General features: G+C 39.9%; 1 protein-coding gene across 1 annotated transcript in view; it reads left to right on the forward strand.

Moving 5' to 3' along the window:
* Nucleotides 1–19,895, forward strand: part of NELL1 (neural EGFL like 1) — a gene marked incomplete at its 5' end in the record, with an annotated part of 282,538 nt that extends 262,643 nt beyond the window's left edge. Inside the window, 4 exons of the mRNA XM_083862654.1 lie at nucleotides 8,489–8,682; nucleotides 13,570–13,746; nucleotides 16,299–16,523; nucleotides 17,941–19,895. Coding sequence (XP_083718780.1) covers nucleotides 8,489–8,682; nucleotides 13,570–13,746; nucleotides 16,299–16,523; nucleotides 17,941–17,991 — 647 coding nt within the window. The 3' untranslated portion in view covers nucleotides 17,992–19,895. The remainder of the gene's footprint in view (nucleotides 1–8,488; nucleotides 8,683–13,569; nucleotides 13,747–16,298; nucleotides 16,524–17,940) is intronic.
* Nucleotides 19,896–20,285: the final 390 nt, after the last annotated feature.

The following is a 20,285-nucleotide window of genomic DNA, read 5'->3' on the forward strand; positions in this document are numbered from 1 at the left end:
TCAGTTGTTTCTATGGGAGGACCAATGATGAGGTTCCACGAGGAGTTAATGCTGGCTCCTTGGCCGCCCTCACTTGGCTGCAGGACTCAGGGTGCCCCTACAGCAAGTAAGAAGCAGTAAAACCCTGGGGAAGGTGGTAATCCTGCCTTGCTCCTGCCTCACAGTTCTTCTACATTTTCAGTTATTTGCCGTACGCATAATTTCTGTGGTATTTTATCAGGTGAGTTTAAAACTCTTTAGAAGGGATCCTGTTTTAACTTCTGTAAAGATACAGAGCAGCTGGCTCTTAGTGTAATGTCCTTTCTTTGGAATTTCACTTACTTCCTCTCTAGTCTGTCATATGAGGTTTCTGTAAAAGCTCTTCTCCTCCTTTTGTGGGTTTTTGGGTTTTGTTTGGGGTTTTTTTGTTTGTTTGTTTTTGTTTTTGTTTTGTTTTGGGTTTTTTTTGTTTTTGTTTTGTTTTGGGTTTGTTTTGTTTTGTTTTTGTTTTTGTTTTTGTTTTTTTGGGGGGGTTTGTGGGGGGGGTTGGTGGTGGTGGGGTTTTTTTTTGGTTGGTTGGTTTTTTGTTTGGTTTTTTGGGGGTTTTTTGGGGGGTTTTTTTGGTTTTTTGTGTGCGTGTGTGTGTGTGTGTGTGGTTTTGGGGTTGTTTTTTTGGTTTGCTTTTTGTTTTTTAATGCTGTAAATTTCATTTATCATGTCCACAACTTCGAAGGGTGTTTCCTATTATTTTAAAGTCTATAATCAAAAATAGCAACTTGTAACAAAAAAAATATAAATTTACTTGTAAAAAACATTCCCATCTTTTATGAATTCTGACTATTAGAAGTCCTTGGGATAAGGTGGTATCATAATTTAAGAATGCAGAGGGACAATAATGATTTTCAAAGCAGTATTTTGTAGATTGTCCAGCTGAGTTAACTTTCTACACATTGGCCTAAGCTGGTGGGGAGCTCAATAAAATCACAGCAGTGAACTTCTTCAGGGGTTGGCTGTGTCAAAAATGGCAAATTTTGCAGCATTCCATATTCCGTAGATAAAATAGAGGAAAGTGATGTATTTCTAAATGAATTCTCAGATGTTAAGAGTTGTCCTCTGGTTTATTTGAATGTTATAAGATGAGTGATGAATGTTGAAAATACCTTCTGTATGAGAAGTCAAAGCAACATGACAATAACCTTCAAAAAGCCCTGAGGCAGGTGGGGGTAAAGAGGCATTTTTAATAATTTTGGGGGCTTTACTTGTACCACTCACATGGGGAAGCCCCATCCCTCCCAACCTGCTGCAGCTGATTTGGAGAGCAGAAGATCAGGAGCCAAGCTGATGTCAGGAGAGGACAGACACACAGACAAGGCTGTGATGACCCCACGTGTGCTCAGCTGCTGGAAGGGTCAGTACTGCTGGCACTGAACCACTGCTGAAGGGTTGGGCACTGCAAAAAGGAGCCTCAAACCTTCTGTGCTCTGGTGGAGACTGGAGGAATGAGATTCCCTGCCCTCATTTTGACCTGCACAGCATGCTGGAAGTTTGGGAGGTGAGGTGCTCATCTTGCCATATGCAAGTTGTAAACAGAACGTGAAATTAGTGGGGTTGTTTTAGTGAAATGGCTTCTCTGAACCATCTGCTGTAGGGTACCAGTGAGGAAGAGAAAAAAAACAGTTTGCTTCACCCGTATAATGAAATAAAATAATTAAAAATTAATTGGAAGACTCTGCTAACCTGTATTGATAAATTTCAAGCCACGATGTTTATTTTAAAATGCGGCTGAGAACTGGGTAAAACAGCAGAGAGAGAACAGTGCATGTTCTAGCTAATATGTCACATTGCAGAGCTGGTTTGCATAGTGGAGCATTTAGAGTCAGAACCAGTGTCTTTCACTCTGTTTCAGATAAAAGAGGGTTCATGTGCTTAGCAACAGTAATTTTTTCCTGGTGTATTGTATGCTGAATTTGTGTACATGAGGTGGGTATGAGCCATCGCCTTTCAGTGTGTTTCGAAACATTTCTTCTTCTTCCCTGAAGGACAAACTTGGAGAACAATAGGCTAAAAACATAAGTAAAATAAGATTAAACCTTTCCTACAAAATAATAGCAATAAATACTACCACTACTATTACTACTACTACTACTACTACTAATAATAATAATAATAATAATAATAAAGAAAAGAAGGTCACAAGACAGTGAGAGGGAGTACTCCTCCCTGACAGATTGTCCAAAGCCCAGGCAGTCAGTTGCTTTTGTCGGATACAATTATGTCCATATTGATTAGCCCCTTTTCCCTCCACTTTTATGTGGGTCTTGTGGAGCTGAGTCATTGCTTGCGCTGTCTCTGCAGTGCTTGCACAACATTAAGGAAAACAGCATCCATTTGGGAAGTGGGATACCTCATTTCTTCTAAGAGCTATATTCTCATTGACAAAGAGGAAACAGTGGAGTTTGTCACCTGGTGAGGGACAATTGTAAATCAGCAGATGTGGCGGGGAAGGTCATATTATTGCACCAGAGCTTGGGTGATGAAGATGTGTGGCTTAGCCAGGCCCCTTCAGGACTGGGAAAATTCTTTTATTGCTCAAAATATCAGCTAAAGACAGCTTTTATCAGGGATGTCAGCTTCATATAGTGATGGTGAACAGGCTCAAATTAAGGGAAGGTAATTTGATTTCCCACAGTAGTGTTTTTATGAGCCCCTGGTCTTTCACAATGTGTTATTAAGAATACTGCTTGCAGACAAAAGACAATTACTGTACGGAGTTGCTACCAAAGTTTGCTTGGCAATTAAAACCTGTAGGCTACAGCTGCTGTGTTGTTTGTTTGCTTGGTTTGTTTTAAATTTTGCAATAGGAGCTTTGCTGCAATCTGAGGTAAAGAAACAATAATACTTCATAGAGAATGATGAGCTGTTGTGATACAGTTTATCTACTGATAAAAAAAAAAAAAAAAAAAAAAAAAAAACCAAAAAAAGCAAAGCAAATTATTCTCTTCAGTCTCCATCCCTAAGTGAGATGCTTCCAGTCTATAGAGCAGACTCTGGAGTGAAGATTTACTGGTTCTGTTTTTTCATTATGATTTGTGTTTCTTGGTCCCTACACTGGGACTTGCACACACAAGGCAGCAGTGCCTGTCAGGTTTTGTTTCTTTTTTTCCTTTTTTTTCTTTAAGAACCACTGCAAATTTTGTAGGGAAGCTTAACAAGGATTCTCCTCCCACCAAATCCCCATAGGATTGACCATTTATTTCAGCTTGAAAGGCAGAGTAGCTAGATCACACTGCAGGATTAGAGTAGCTGGTTTGGGGAAATGAGAGCTGGAAAAAGGTAGGAGTCAAGAGCTCAGTAAAGAAAACTCCACACGTATTAGTCCCCCACAGAAGTTGGTTGCAGCAGTGCTTGCAGGTCAGGTCTGAATGGACTTTAAATCTGTTCCTGAAGCTTTCATCTATTTCTTGGTATGCTGCAGTGGTGTCTCTTACCTAGATTAGAATGTAAAAGCAAAGGAGGTTAGATTTTGTTTATTTCCCCCCCCCCCCCCTTTCTGTATCACACAAAAGGAGGACCTACCCTTCAAAAACCTTCCCGTATGCCTGAGAATTACTTTCCTATCTGTTGGTAGGGAGATGCTATGTAGGCAGAAAGGTTTGCATGTTACACAGAGTATAGCAGGTACAACTAGAACATGCTGTTTTGCAACTTTCTTCTGTTCTACTCATGGAATTTCTTAAAGCTCACACTGTCAGAGTTGGTGTCAGTGGATTTTATCCTGTAAAATAAAGGTTATCTTACTTTCCATCTAGTAAATTCTAATTTTTGTATGCCAACAGAAAGCTTGAGTTACGTGTCTTCAAGGTAATTGTGTTTAGTCATTTCTGTATTTTTAGAAAGCTTGAGTAAATTCTTTATTCAGAATCTGATTTACTATATGCTGTTCTTTAATAGACCATTAGGTCTCTATAGAATAAAAGTACTATCATAAAATATTTTCTAGCTAAAAATGGATCTGTTTGGTGATATTTTCTCAAGGAGAACTCCAAATAACTTTGATTTAGAAAGAAGGCAAAAATCATTAAGTGACAAGTTGCCTGTGAAAAATGATTTGTCAAAACACTGTTTAGTTAACTTGTACATACATTGGTTTGGGAGCCCAGCACACATTTTTCACGTTAACAATACACTGTAATGGTTTAATGTACCATAACAGTTAAAATTAGCATGTTAGTGGGGTTCTTTCTTCTGCAGCAGCTCATCATGATAATACAGAGCACCACACTGCATGGCTTGCTTGCACACATTTATTAAGGTGCTATGGAAAAGTCTCACAATTAAAACCTGAACAGCCTTGAAAACTAAGGAACGAAGTAGCTGGGAATTGATTTAAAAATTTTCAGTGAAACCCAAGTTAATGAACTTGTGTTGATATGTACAGTCATGCTTGTCTTCTACCTGATTCAAATGCAGTGGCCGTGGGACCTCTTGTAATATCTGAGGCAAATTACTTCTCATTACAGCCAAAAGGGATGGAAAAGGAAATTGCGTCTCAGGGGATTATTTGCTTCCATTTGGATTCTGTTTTCTTGTCTGCCCACATTACTGTGCTTTCCGTGTGCTTTGAGAGTATATTGGAAATGAGCACATCTTGGATGGTTTGGGGGTTTTTTTTCATTTTTTTATCCACAAAACGTGACTTGATTGCTGAAATGTGTGTGTGGCCAGGTATTTGTGGCTGTGCATTTGTTTGTAGGAGCACTGGCTGCAGAGGCTGAAGAGTGGAGATCTTGACCAGTTGTGTGAGGGTCAGCAAAGCCCCTTTGCTGCTGGTTGTGTTGTTGATAGAAAATTGTGGAAAGCTTTTCTTACCTTTAAACGTGTTTTAGCAGTACGAGCAAGTTTCTGCTCAATGTGGGTGTTTCCACTATGTCTTCACTTCTTGAAAAGGAACTGCTTGGAGAGGGGAAGGAAAGCTCTGCCCCTTCTGTTTGGGTTAGTTAGTAGTTTTTTGCCACAGAGAACCTCAGTGGCAATAATAAATAAATAATAAATAATAAATTGACAAATTCTTATTTCAGATGTGAAAATCAGATTATTTCCATAGGTTGACAGGATACATGAAAGAATTAATCCCTCCAAACGTACAGGCAGGTGTTTTGTTCTTGTTCTTTACAGATAGGGGAAGAATGCAGAATCTCCTTGCTGCTTCCAGGGTTCTTCAAGTGTTGATTTATAAATTAATAAATTAATAATTATATTAACTTATAAACTATAACTTTATAAATTAATATTTTATCTCCTTCCTACTTTGTGTTGTTATAATGGGAAATGAGATCTGCATGCAGTTTTACCTTGCCCATCTTTAAATTGTTCCAGTTTTGTGGAAACTGAACAGTTCTGAGAACAGTTCTGAGAACAGTTGTGGGAATGCAAATGAAACCTGACAGGATGTGGAGAATTTGAGCTCAGCAAGGGTTTGAATACTACAAAAATAAGCTAAATGCAAAAGTCTCATCATAGTTTTCACATTCACTAAATTATTGCTTTGGACAACTGAACTAGGCTAATTTTTCAGCACCTAAGTTGACACATGGATTTCAGTTGTTGAAGAGAAATTTCACACTAAATTACAAGTATTTTCTTTCATGCTTTGCACAGCCATCTACATGCTGATCTCACACTGATATGGCCATTTGATCTTTATTAAAATGAAATACTTTCTGTACCTGAGAGCTAACAATGTGGGAGCATTTGGCTGGGATTCCTTTCCTTCCCCACCCCCCCAGTCTGGTTTAAGGCTGAAGGAGTGACAGGGACAAAAACAAGTCATGCTTATAACTTTTTTCCCTCAAGTCACTGTGGACATTGTCTGTTTGTTCTGACTCTAGGAAATCACAGCTGAAAATGAGTGCAGTGTCCAAGCCTTTTATATCCAATTAATGACTAAAACTTCTAAATAATAAATGCCATAAAAAATAACAAACTATTATTTGCATAAAGAACCAAAAAACTGGGTAGCAATTAGGAATTTATGTTCATGCTTTGCTTTCTTCTTTGTCAAGAATCTCTCATTTACAGCAGTTTGGGCTGCTCTTAATGGGGACACCCTTTTTATGTGTGCTGAATGGAGAACAGCAGCAGAGGTACATAAATAGAGGGTTCTTCCCTTCTGCATATGCAGAGGAGATTAAGTTGGCTTTGTGTTAACAGGTCTGCACTACTGAGAACATGAATAATGTTAGTTTCTACAATTGCCAACATCTGGCTTTCCATAAATCTGTTAAATTACACAGAAACAGAATGAGATTTCAGTGTCATAAGTAAAGCAATTAAATGCAACTCTGTAGGCAATATGGCTTAATATTCATCTGTGAAATCCTTTTAGTTCTGAATTGTGGAAGCTACCCTTCTAATCTGCACTGTTATTCTACTGCATCCCATACAGACTACAGTCAAGGAGTTCTGAATGTGGTAGGGAAGACAATGTTGATGATGCTTGTTGAAACCACCAAAGGCAAAGTGAATGCTTCATTTATACCTTTGTTTTCAACAAAAAATCCAAGTCAGAGTCTATTCAAAGGAAAGTGGGATATCTTTAAGAACATTTTACGTTTTACAAGAGCTGTTTGGATATAATTCATTTGATACCAGTTTCATTCATAGTTCTCTTCATGTCAGTCTTCATGCTTTTTTACTTCCTGCAATACTCTGGCACTTGTTAAACGATGAGCTACAAGTTTTAATTTCTCTTAGTGCTGCACCTTTTTTGCCACCAGGACTGAACATTTCAAGTACTCAGTTATGGCTGAGTTGTGCACTAGAGCAATAATGTTCTTTCTGGCAATTAAGGCTTTCAAGACAGCAAAATGCACCACTTTTAGGCAAGTCTTAGTGATGAGCAATTGAATCATGCTGTCAGGCCACTGGGGACATTTCTGGCAAAGGGCTGGCTCACAGTGAGCCCAGGAGTGAAGCCCTGTGAAGGTAGTGAGATTGCCTGCAGCTTCCCTTTGGTTCTGTAAACACAACAAGGGACAGTCATCTTCTGGCAACCCAAAGCTTTGACTCAGTCGTGCAGGCTGATTTTCGCATTTAATCAAACCCAAGGGCATGACCACGTTCCCACTTCTTCCTGAAGTATTTATGAATTATGAAATCAGGAATTGGACTATCCAGACCAGACTGAATTTAGTGGTTTGATTGTTCTAAAGAGTTTGCTTCAACAGAATGAGAGGATTCTTAGTCTTTTTAAGATAGCACATTTTGAGGTGATAACTCATGGACTCTTGCCACTTGTCTAAAAAGTAAGGCCACTGGACATCACATCTCACACCTCAATTAGACTTTAGGTAACTCTTGTTTGTAAATTCTTTTGACTTTATTGGTTTACAGAGAAGTTAAAAGTACTGTTGGGTAATACTGAACAGTTAAAATTTCATCCTAGCAATAAGGTCATTTCATACGATAAGTATGGTGGTTCTTCCTTGTATTTTTTGAATTCATCTAATACTGTTCTGGAAATATCATGGCAGAAACCATCACATGCTTCTAAAGGATTTCCTTTTCCACCCTTACTTCCATTGTTGATTACAGTTTTAATTTTTCATGTTGGAACAAAAGAGACCCATCAGTTTACTGGTATTTCATCTGGACAATTTGTCAATATACTGTTTAAGAAAAGTCCGAAGTTGTTGTCCGAAAGAAAACACCAATTTTTAACAATGTGCTTAAAAATCTAATAGCTTTCATTGCAAGAAAAAGAACTCTGCATGAACTTCCTAGATAACTTCATATTTCATAATTATACTTTACCCTCCGAAAGCAAATTTAATGAGATTCTTTAATTCGCTTTTCTCTGGTGTATAATGATTTTCTCCTGTCACCTATTCTTTGTGTCATTGCTAAATCATACTGCATAGCTTTAAGAGGTTTTTGTGTGTGTGTGTGTGTACCAGGTGCCTCTGAGTTCTTTTTATTTATTTTTTTTTTCCTCCAATTCACTTATACCTTTCAGCAATGGGAAGAGGATGCAACTGACTGCTTTTAGCATGGGGAATGTTGTTTGTGCTAGGAAACGATGAAGAATAGTTTCTATTTGGAAACACATCACTTCTATCTTGATGCAAAACTCAGAACAGAGGGTGGTCTAGTTAACAGCAAGTCACTCTGCCCACTAGTTTCCAGCCACTGGGAAATGAGTGTGCACCCTTATCTGAAGGTTCAGGTTTGTCACTGATGTGTGGTTCCACTGAGGTACCTCAGACTCAGCATTTACTATTCAGCCTGATGGAGATCTTTTACACGTTCTTTGTGGAATCAAAGTAAATGCTGGAGAATAACCTAAAAACCGTCAGTGCCTAAAGTCTATCAAGTAAATATGGAAGATGCAGAGAGGAATGCACCCTCATCCAGCAGCAAGGCAGAGCAAGCAGTAATCACTGAATGCAGAAATAAAACATGCCCCGTGAAAAGTATGCCCCAAAGTTTTTATGCCTCTGCTGTTTTGCAGATATCGACGAGTGTGCCTTAAAGATCCACACCTGCTGGAATGACTCAGCCTGTGTGAACCTGCCAGGAGGCTTTGACTGCCTCTGCCCATCGGGGCCCTCCTGCACTGGAGACTGTCCCCACGAGGGTGGCTTCAAGAGGAACGGGCAGGTGTGGACCCTGAGAGAGGACAGATGCTCTGTTTGCTCCTGCAAGGTGAGATCCAGCTGCCCTGGGGCTCGGGAGTCCTTTAATTTCCTGGGCTCCTGTCAGAAACCCGAATATTGCACTGCTGCTGTTGTTGGCAAAAAAAATTAGCCTAAGCCTAAGGCACTGAGGCAAAAGGTAAGCTGTGCTGTGGGCACTGGGAGGGGGTATTCTTCTGGGAAGGCATTTATTTTCTTTATTTGCACAACCATACACATAACTGAATAATGACTAACACTGCTGAGCTTCTACCATGTCACCCTGTGGGCCAGAGAATTTCAGTGTGCCTTGAAGAGGGTCTTGCATTACCTTTTAACACAGGGGGCAGGGTCCAGCACGCTTACTGGAAATGCTGAAAACTGATTTTCATTTCCCTTCCTTATGAACATTCATCTCTCAGCACTGAGGTCAGCCCACGTTCTGTTGGCTGTGCTTTCATTTGCTTGGGATACATTCATAATTCAAATTAGCTGGGTGAGAAGAAAGGTCTGAGCATGAGTCAAAGGTCAGAAGAGCCAGAAACAGGCATTTAATTTCCTCCAAGTGAAGGAGGGTGAAGGCCAGCTTTTTCCTTGGCTGTGTTGGCAGGTCTTTCACCTGAGCAGTGCAGCTCTCTCTGCTTGTTTGGAGAAGCCAGGCCTTGTATCAGTGGATGTACCTTAAAGAGTTAGCCTTTAAATCAGGATAGAGGGGGTTTTTGTTTGTTTGGGGGTTTTTTGTTTGTTTGGGTTTTTTTGCCCCCCCCCACCCCCCTTACCTTTTTCTTTTCTTCATATGGTAACCAAGTTAGAAGAACATCTAGCTCTGCTTTCTTGGTTTTCACCAGCTAACAGAGAAATGCTCTCTTTGAAATCAGAAGGACTTCAGAAACAGCCTAATCTGAGAAGTGGTTGATCTTTTATGGTCACTTTCACCTGATTTATCCATAGTATGGGTAAAGCTGTTCAAAGGCACAGCAGAGCACTACAGCCCCATACATGAGTTCAAGTAAAATTCGGTTTTGGCCTCTGTGAGAAGCTGAGGGTGGAGCATGGGAATTGGCCTCCATATCTCAATGCTTGGGAGCCAGAGGGGCATGAGAGGGTTTGAGGGGGAACAAAGGGAAAAGAGGTATTTGGAAGTTGCAAGGAGCTGAAGGCCTCATCTTTTCTGTTTTGCAGGGGTGTAGCAGAAGAGAAAACTAAGACTTCAGAGTGAATACAGCCTAAAAAGTACACTGCTGGTTTGGGCTCAGTAGGGAGTATGTTCTTATTAGTTGCTGTACTTTTTACTCCAAGTAGCCTCAAGCTCCCTAAAACTCCTCCTTTTAGAAACTGAAGTATACAACTTTGCTGAATATATATCAAGCTTTTATGGCAATCGTGGGGAACTGGGAAGCTTATGAAAGGATTTCCAGTCAACAGATAAGCAGTTTCATATATGTGAAGACATCTGGTTTGCCTCTGCAGAATTATAACTATTAGCATTCACATTTTAGATTGGTTGCAGTTTGTTTTATTTGCCATTTCTCGTTGCATGTATTTCTTATGTTGAATGTTCTTACTAGTAAGTGAAAATACAGAAATTATTAACTAGTACATAGTTTAAACTGAGCCTGACATTGTTGTTATGACTCTTACTATGTGTCTTCCTCACTTCACTTTTTCCCTCTGTGAATTAACATTTGCATTTAATTTCGTTCCAGTAGCTGCCTGTTCCAAGAGCAAACTCTTGTCTATAGAACAGGGAAAACCAGGAAGAGCTCCTTGTATATCACATTTCAGGCAGGATGTAAAATCTCCACTCAGTGTTTATTGGAATACATTTTTATACATCCTGATAGCTTCCAGTACACCAGACTACTTCTCAAATCTCTCCCTGTCATGCAGCTCATGGAGAACTGGCCCTGCTTGATCTTTTGCAGCCTGCTCAGTTGGCAGTGAGGAAAAGGGCAAAATGTAACTAAACCATTCCTTACACTACTTGCTCAAACTTTGCAATGATCCTACTTACCTGTTTTATCCAGAAGGCAAATGAGCATGTCTGTTTTGAAATTAAACTGGCTTTTTTTTGCTGTAGTTATTCTGGCAAAGGACAGGTGAATGGATATATTTTGTGCATCTTTAAAACATTTTGTGCATCTTTAAAACATTTTAACTCACAGTCTGGTGCAAAGGAAATTAAATACATTAACCTTACTTAATGAACTTCAAAGCTATTTGTGAAGAAGAATACTATGAAGTATAGGAAATTTTATTGCTTTATTTGTATAATGAAGCAAAGTGTCATTATTGAAGCACAGGCTATTTCAGTGTTTCACTGGACCCAGTGTCTTCAAACCATTCTTGTCCATCTAAATGGACATAAAGTTTAGAAAATCATAAATTCTCAAAACTCTAAATTAAACATTGTTTCTTAAGTCTATTTGACGTGTCTTCTTTAGGCATCTTTCTGAACTGTTGTGGATTTAACAGACCATCAGATTTAAGGCTGGCAGAATTTGGGGTGAGCAGCTGTTGTGCTCTCATGAAAAAAGCAAAGCCTGGCTGTGCAGTCTGGCTTTTGAGTTTGTCTTCTGGTTAGAAGACAAACCAGAAGACAAACTTTCTGTATCAAACCCTTCCCTGTATTAAAAAGGTGTGGGACATGCACACAGCACTGGGAGCAGGGGGGTCTGCCAAGCTGATGTGTATTCCTGAGGGTGAGAACCATTTGGTGGTTTGGTTTTTGCAGGGTCTGATTTCTTTCCAAATTGGCTTTGAGGCTCTGGGAAAACTTGAACCATCCCCAGCAGTGATTCTCTTGTGTGTCAGTTCTTCCTTTGATAAGAACAATTTTATGTTCATACCTCTGGTGCTTTTGAAAGATGTAGAACTGATTCAGTGAGGAAGGTGGGAAGGAAGAGGTAGTATGTTATTTTTCACCTAAACAAAATAAGGTTTTCTATATATATTCCTCAATTTTCCATGCATTTCTCAGGGCTACTGCTGAGCTGCAAAGATGCACATGAGACAGTGTAGCTTATGAGGCTTTGTGTCACTGCAGCATAGGGATAAAAATGTTTTTTGAAAGATGTGGAACTAATGAGCTTGTACACAAAACACAGATGCTGAGGGACAAAACAGAGTAGCAGGATATTATGATTACCTGAAGTTCCCTGGCCACATCAGCAGGTCTTTTCAGTGCTCTGAAATATGGAGAGTAAAGACAAGGTGGAACATGCTCAGGGAAGCACAGAACTACCAGCAGTGTCATCAGCAGAAAGGGGAGTTTTGAAATCCAATCTTGAAAGCTAAGAAACCGAATTGTATTTAAGCAGATGGGCATTATTAATTAGCACAGAAGAGGAGAGAGACTGCCATGGCTGAGGTTCCCTGGATTCCTGTCCCAGCCTGCAGCATCAGGGGGTCACCCTGTCAGAGCTGCTGGCTTTTGGCTTTTGCAGCTGGACCTGGCCTATCCCATGGCTAAGGAAATGGGCTACTGCCATTCTTCCTTGTCACTTACTCAGACTGCTGAGTAAGGAGGTAAAGCTTGCTTATCCCTCCTCCCACAGCTAAAGTGGCAATCTACTCACTGGTACAGAATGCTTCTCTTAGTTTGACACAAGGCTGAACAAAGCTTATAGAGTAATATATGCCCTGCAGGTGGCAAAAGTGGTTCAGATCCTTGTTAACCTGGTGTGTTTTCTACTCTCTCATTATTTCGTGTAGTCTTCAGCTTTGCTTGTTAGGCACAAGAAATAATGATGATTATTTTTACAACAGCAAGGAATAACCTAATCCATTCAAAACTGTGATGGAATGTAGCAGTGACACTGAACTGACACTACACATGGTGATTCCCTGGTGCTGATTTTGTACATGCTGCACTGTGGACAAGATTCGCTTTGCTTGAAAACAGGAACCAAACCCTGGTTCCTACATCAGGTCATGAGTAGTGACCTCCCATGAACAGCCTAGTGGCCCGTGGCAGGGAGGGCTAGGAAAAAAGATGGGCTTTAGTGTCCCTTCCAACCCCAACCATTCTGTGATCCTTTGCTGTGCTTATGGCTGTTTTGTCTGCCTGGGGAAAAGACATCTGGGCTGCACTCACTCTTATTAGAAATAAGTTTTTTTTCTTCAAGGATCAGAGGAAATAAGTTCCCTTGAGTTGAAAGATGTTCCTATATTTGGTGGCAATGAAATTCTCTTCCTTACACCAGATAATAGACTCAGAACAAAGTTCCCATGAGGCTAGAAAAAGCTGCAGTGAAATGAATGGAGTTGCTTTAGGAATTGTATAGTTTTGATCCAAAGCAGGATAGAGCTTTATCCAGGCCCTCTGTAATGCATGCACTGAATTATAATGAATAATGGTGAGTTCTTTTATCTTTCAGCTGCTGTACTGTAGGTCCAGATGTGGGACAGGCACAGAGGTCAGAATAAAGAACAATTAGTGCTGCTGTGGTTGTGCTATATTTTGCTCTGATTAGGTTAAGGGGACCAGCTTTATTCAGCTTATTTCCTTCACAGTGGTACATTCAGCCAAAATAGTGCTAAAATAAATATTGCATGTATTAGAGTGGCAACTGCTTGAAGAGTTTGCTGATGTAACCAATGAGATATGAAATTGCCTCGCTGTATTTCACTGAGATACTGACTGCTTTTAAATTCAGTTGGCTGGAGACAGGAAGACAGTGCTCTTAGGTTCAGACAGAACTGGATGCATGCACTGACAAAAGCTGGGATAGCACTGCTGTGACAGGCAAGATCCAGTCCTGTCTGGCATGTAGCACACTAAGAAATTAACATTTCCTGACAAGCCAGAGACACGCCCTTTGAAGTGCACCCCCTGTGACCTCCCCTGGGTGGCTGGGCGGGCTGGTGACCTTCCCTGGCAGTCTGTGGGTGACATGGTGGCCATGTGTCCTGACAGGATGGGAGGATTTTCTGCCGGAGGACGGCCTGTGACTGCGGGAGCCCCAGCGCCGACCTGTTCTGCTGCCCCGAGTGCGACACCCGTGTCACCAGCCAGTGCCTGGACCAGACCGGCCACAAGCTCTACCACAGCGGAGACAACTGGACCTACAGCTGCCAGCACTGCCGTTGCCTGGTATGAGCAAAGCCCTTGGGGTAGGACTGGGAATAATGAGATGTCACCTTTTAGCTTCTTTTTAGCCAGGGTCAGGATTAAACGCTGCAGACAGTGTTTCTTGTTCAGACTCAGACGTTTATTAATTCTTACCTACATCACAGTCTCACAAGCTGTGAGTTCTACAGCACTTCAAGCTAACAAACTAAAACTGGCCCTGGCCCTCGTCTCTCTCTACAAGGCCTTTTAAGGATAAACTGTCCAATTAAGAAATGACACCTCAATTATTTTGACTTTTAACCCAATAACCAACCACCCAGGGCCCACAATGCAGACTTTTCCATCCAATTACAAAACACCACCTAGACACATGGAGAAGGACTGACCTCCACCCTAACACCTCCATCTTGCTTTATATATATATTACTATATTCTAAACCCTTAAACTCTTAAGTTTTCCACCCTGTGATATCACACACTTCTATTCACACTCCACACCCACAATCCCAGTGCTGTGACTCAATTTTGGAGACCTCCTCCAGGGCCTCAGGTCAATGCAGTGTTTGCTTGGGGGTCAGTGCCTGTCAGCACAGAAAGCCTGAAATCCTCAGTGCCCAGGTTTCCAACAATAAGGATTATGACTTTTAGCAAACAGACCTGGGGACAGGCTCACAGCTTTTTCTTCACCTGCCTTTTAGACTGGGGGTGGTGACAAAGCTCTTACAGAGCCCCAGAGAACTGAAAGCTTGACAAAAGCTTAGAAACCTCTACACTATATTAATTTTAGCATTAGTCTGCTAAAATTAGTCTCTTTTGAGAACTCTTATAAGTTTGTCTGATCTTTTGATGACATTTTCAGATCTTTTATGCGTGTGATGGAGTTGGTCAGAGAAGTTTCACTTTTTAATTACATCTGGTGGGCCTGTCTTGCCAAAAGGAACCATAAATTTATTTATTGATTTATTTGAATTCTGCAAATCTGGAAATATGGAGTGCCAGTGACACTGTATAAATTGGAAAAAATTAACCAAATAAAGAAGGAAAAAGATGACTGAAATTACTAGAAAAGCATATAAAATAGCAAACACTTATTTTCTCATTAGATGCTATAGATAATTCCCTTAAAGCTTTAGGTTTTTCCATAGATGTACCAATTAGTGCATCAATGAAGTTCATTAAAATTATCAGTTTTCCATTTATAACTGGCTGTATAACATAGTTTTTATATATGTTACTAATCAAGAGGTGTCTAAGCATCAGGAAGGAAATTGCATTCAAAGCTAAGTTACTGTCATGAGCCAGTTATCCATAATGCACAGAGTAAGTATTGCAATTTCTTGCCTAATTTTATCATTGGAGTAACATCCAGAGATGTAAGACAGCAAGGCCCTGAATCAGTGTCGTATGTAAGGTTCTGTGTAGTAATGTATTTGTACAACTTAAGCCACTCTGTGTACTAGGTAAACCATTTAAAAGTAATCTTAACAAACCACTTGCAGTTATTGTTATTTGAACCCTCAAGAATTCTTCTAGGTTACTGAGAAAAACAGGGTTAAAATAAGAAAAGTAGAACCTGAGAAACTGACTACCAAGAATGCAAAACCCAGATGAAAGAAGCGCAGTGTGATAACAGACTTTAACCAATTAAGTGTCCTAAAAGATGTGTACCAGACACCTGAACAAGGCAAGGCAAACGATAAAATAATACGTAAACAAACAGCTTAAAATCTATAACTTACTATAAACAATAAATTTAACTTCTACTCAATCACATTAATTATATATCCAAATACCTACTCTCTTACAGTTCTGTGCAGTGTGTGATGTTCTCAGCATCTGAAATGTTTACAGAGCAGTATAGTGCAAGTTATTGAAGACCTTTCCAGGTTAAATTTGGACACACAGAGAAATACTCTGCAGAAGTGACCTGATGTTTCTATCTTCTCCATGTCTCTATCTACTAAACTGTTTCAGGGTTGGTTTTTTTCCAAATAAATATAATAATAAAATAAATAATGGAATAAAATGAGTCAGTGGAACACAAATGGTATTGCTCTAACTATTCCTTTAGCAGCTGACAATAAAATTAATATTGGAGATTGCTATTTAGATCAATGTTCAGTGCTTCTCCAATGTACTAACCTGCATCCATCTGCAGTGTTAATTTTCTATTTAAACACTTGCTGTGATCATGCAGAGATGTTTATGTGACCAGGAGCAGAAAGAGTGCATGAGTCTGAAAGGCAATCACAGCAAAAATTACAGTTTTATAGAAAATATTAGTGCCCAGTATTTAACCCTGCCTTCAAAAACCCCAAAGAGCTCAGGTTCTCCTGACAATGATGGCAGTGTTGTTGTTTAGTCAGGAATCAGCCAAATGATAATCTGCCTCATTTAGGAAACTTCACCCCAGCATTCAGACATGTATTTGTGTGATCAACCAAGCTGAATAGTCTGAACCATTCAGTTTATTGCAATTTTGGCAAAACGACGCTTTTGCATCCTGAAGGGTACAGAGTTTCTTGTTGGTTCATGAAGGGCAAGTCCAATGACGTTTGCTTCAATATTTACAGGAAGGAGAGGTGGATTGTTGGCCTCTTCAGTGCCCGGCCCTGAACTGCGAGTACACAGCCATCTCAGAAGGAGAGTGTTGTCCTCACTGTGTCAGTGACCCCTGTCTGGCTGACAACATCACCTATGACATCAGGAAAACCTGTCCTGATGGCTATGGGATCACCAGGCTCAGTGGGGCTGTGTGGACCATGGTGGGATCTCCTTGTACCACCTGCAAATGCAAGGTATGATGGGCCAGGTGGAGTGGTCAGGGTCCTTTCCTGCCCCTGGAGGCTCTCATTAAGATCTTGGGGAGGTAAATGAGACCTGAGGGCCTGCAGAAAACCCATGTGTTTTCTGTCTGGCAGAGTACAAGCAAAACAATTCTCTCCTTGTTGAAAACGTTGAGCACAGATATGGTAATATCTTGGTGCAACTTTCAGACATTCTCTTGAAGTGCCCTTCAGGCATTCTCAGTATGAGTCAAGGGTAACATTTCAATAATTACCTAGTGTGGATGTTCATGAAAAGGTGTATTGTAGAGCTGGTAAGCCGAGGCAAAAACACTTAAACAGTAAAGTTTCACCAGCAAGTACACAAGTAAAAAGGCATTGCAGCTCTGAGATAAAGGCACTCCCACAATAGTGATGGGAAAGTCACAGTTTCTGTTCCCTGATCTCATCAGGATGTAATTAATCCAATGGCTCTCATGCCAGTCTATTTCCTTTGCTTTGTGCAGCAATGACCCCACTGTGCTAATAACAGAATTATGAAAATGTTGCTTTGGGTATATAAAACGTTCTTCTGTTCGCTCTGGGAGAGAAAGCTTTTGCCCCAGGGCTTTAAATTATTGAAGGTAGCTTTCCTGCCATAGTTTTGAAGGTTTTTTTCTGCAGATTTTTGATAGATTTAAAAAGAAAAATAGAAAAGTAAAAACAAAATGCTTGTTTGGGCTTTTAGTAGTTGCTGTACTTTTTATTACATAAGATAGCTTTATAAGTGGCTGTATGTTAGAAGATACATAACAATGGATTAAATTCCAAAGTTATATGGTGTTTAAAGTTATATGGTGTTTATGTTGCTCCCATCTCCTCCCTGTCTGCCATGGCTGAGAACCTGAACTATCTGCTAATTTCAGACCAGCAGAAAGCTTCCCTCTGTGGATCACATCAAAATTCTCTCCATTAACTTTCTTGCATGAGAGAAAAAAATCCAGTCAGCTGTTGCCATTGCTGTGCTGTATTTTATTGTGGGGTTCACCTCCAGGTTTCAAGTTCCTGTGGTAGTTTAGGCCAATTAAGTGCTTTTTGGCAAAGTTGGCCTCTCCAAAGAGCCACCGTTGGGAGCAATGCCTGTTGGAATGCTAGAAACTTAGATTTAAGATTTTAGTATACAGTAATATGTGTGAGTCAAGAGGGAGGATTTTAGGTGTTGTCTGAGTCCTTCTTCTTTGCCTTCTTCCTCCTTACTTTTCATGAGTTTAATTAGTTTTCTGTAATTGGGTGAAATTCAATTTCCTGCGTTGAAAGAAGCAAAAAGAGAAGACAGAACTGTCACGATGCCAACACCCTGGGTGCTGGGGGCAGGTGTTTTTAGGTATAAGATGTGTCAGGGCTGCACCCACCTCTGCCTGTGACCTGTTGTGCTTGTGTGTCTGTGCAGAACGGGAACGTCTGCTGCTCGGTGGATTTAGAGTGTCTCAACAATAACTGACCTGCTCAGGCTGCACTGTGCCAAGGGAGGAGAACTGCTGGAGCTGACACCTGAGAGGAGGCCGTGGGCATTTTGTACAACAGACAATTACCAAAGTCTCCAAAAAAAGAGGAAGATGTTTGGGAGTTGCCTTTGGGACCTGTCACCCTGCTCATCCTTGCTGGCCTTGTCCGGGCGACTTTCCAGTACATAGAAATCAGTGGTTGCTACAAGTTTTCAGTGTTGTAAATTACACACCTCTCCTGTTGAGGAATTTGCAAACATGTTTAAATTATTTAATGGGTAAACTGATGCTGTATTTTTTGTTTTAATTTGTGTATTGACAACATGGGTAGGATTCAGCTCCTCTTACTTTGACTCTAGATTTTACAGATAAAGACAGCCTGTCGTGATTTTGTCCCATGATATCACCTACTTGGTTCCAAGGTCCCTGTTAGATATATTTATGAAAATATGTATGTATGTACAGTCAGATTGCATAGTACTTATATTTCACAGCTGTCCAACGTTTTAAAGCATTCAAAGGTGTGGACAGAATGAAAGTAATCAAAATAAATCTGTCTTAAACTATAAAATTAAATGCCATGAACTGAAATGGCAGAATAAGCACTTTCTTCTCCAAACATGCAGAGCAGCAACAAGACTTCTACAGTGAGAAATGAAACTAAAACCACATCCCACTGCCAATTCAACACATATTCAAGAAAGGATCACCCGTCATTATCAGTATTCTGTTGAGTATAATTCCTCTGGATTATACAGTGCTGAAACAGTCAGAGACCCTTAAGATGATATAGTTTAGGTTGAGTATAGTTTAAGTATAGTTAAGTTGAACAAGGTTAGAATTTGCTTGCATTTTTAGCATCATCGATGAGTTGAGAATTTTTCCTCTTTTGTGTTCACAGTAATAACTGTAATGTCTGTCATCCTCAGTCACTGCTGCCATAGTGACAAAGTGCAGAGCCACCTGTTCCAGCCACACGCAGGACAGGGCACCTTAATGCTTGGTAACCTCCATTATCAACAGCTCAGAAACAGATTTTTATCTCTTCATATTTTTAGGACATTCAAAAATACTTAAATTTACTCTGTTGTTGAGGACCTAAGTTTGGAGAGGAATTTAAATCAAGACTCTTCATCCTGTGTGGAGGTTAGAGCTTAGATTCTCCTCAGCTAATGTGTATTTTTTTCATCAGACTAGGAAGTTTGAGGCATTGGAACAAGAATCTATTTCTATGAGGATGCATCCACAGCTTAAATGTCACATTTTTAATGTGCTGTTATGTTTTGTTCTGCTCATTTGTGTAGTGTTTTTTGGGTTTCTTTTTCTTTTTGTTTGTTTAATTAAATAAATACACTGACTATATGGGAAAGATTGCAGAAATAAGTATAGTGGCTACAGTTTGGAAAGTCTACATTTGTGAGTTCTTCATAGTTTCATGCAGGAAATGTGAAACTGATTAATAAGAAAGAAGTGTGACTATACAGTGCAAATATTAGTTGTCTTTTAAATAAACTACTATTTTAAAGGGGACAGTGGCAAAGAATATAAAATTAATTCCAATCACTCAGATAACTTTATTCCAATTTTTAAAACAGGCTTTGTTTTAGTTAACAGCTTTGTGTGGTAAAGTTAAATTTATTTTCTTAAAATGCCCCATCATTTTCAGCTAATAATGTATTGACTCTATTTGCATTGCCCTGATGACTGTATAATAAGGGAAAGGGTTGTGTTTTATATGACACTCAAAGGATGTTTGTAAATCATATTGTCAGCTCATTTTGTATATCACATTGTAAAACCCAATGGTAATTCAGTTGGATAAGATACCCAGTGGGCTGAGATATGAAGGGGAATGATTTAAAATTTGTGGGCATCTAAATAAACTCCTATGTACAGATTGCTTTCCATTAGTTTTATTAGCAGGGTTCTAAAACACTGATCAATGTCCTTTCCAGCCTTAACTCATGATGCTGCAAAAAAGGGGAAAAAGTATTTGCCCAGAGGTGTAGTTGCATCAGAATGGTAAGAAATATGTCATTTATACTCAGGCAGAATCATACATTCCAGTCTGTCCTGCTGAATTTCTGAGGCTCTGTAAATGGATTAAAGAGAGTGCAGGCTCTGACAATCATTCTCTTTTACCTTGTTAGCAGAGAACATCCATTTCCCTGGATGCCTTCTGGAAGTTCCAGACCTTGTTGGGATCATATTTAACAGGACCACAGAAGTTCCCACTTTTCCACTACAGACTAATTTTCTTCCAGAGCTCAAATGCAAATTAATCCAGTGA

This window comes from Zosterops lateralis, assembly GCF_965231275.1.
Source record: "Zosterops lateralis genome assembly, chromosome: 6".
In the NCBI taxonomy this organism is placed as follows: Eukaryota; Metazoa; Chordata; class Aves; order Passeriformes; family Zosteropidae; genus Zosterops; species Zosterops lateralis.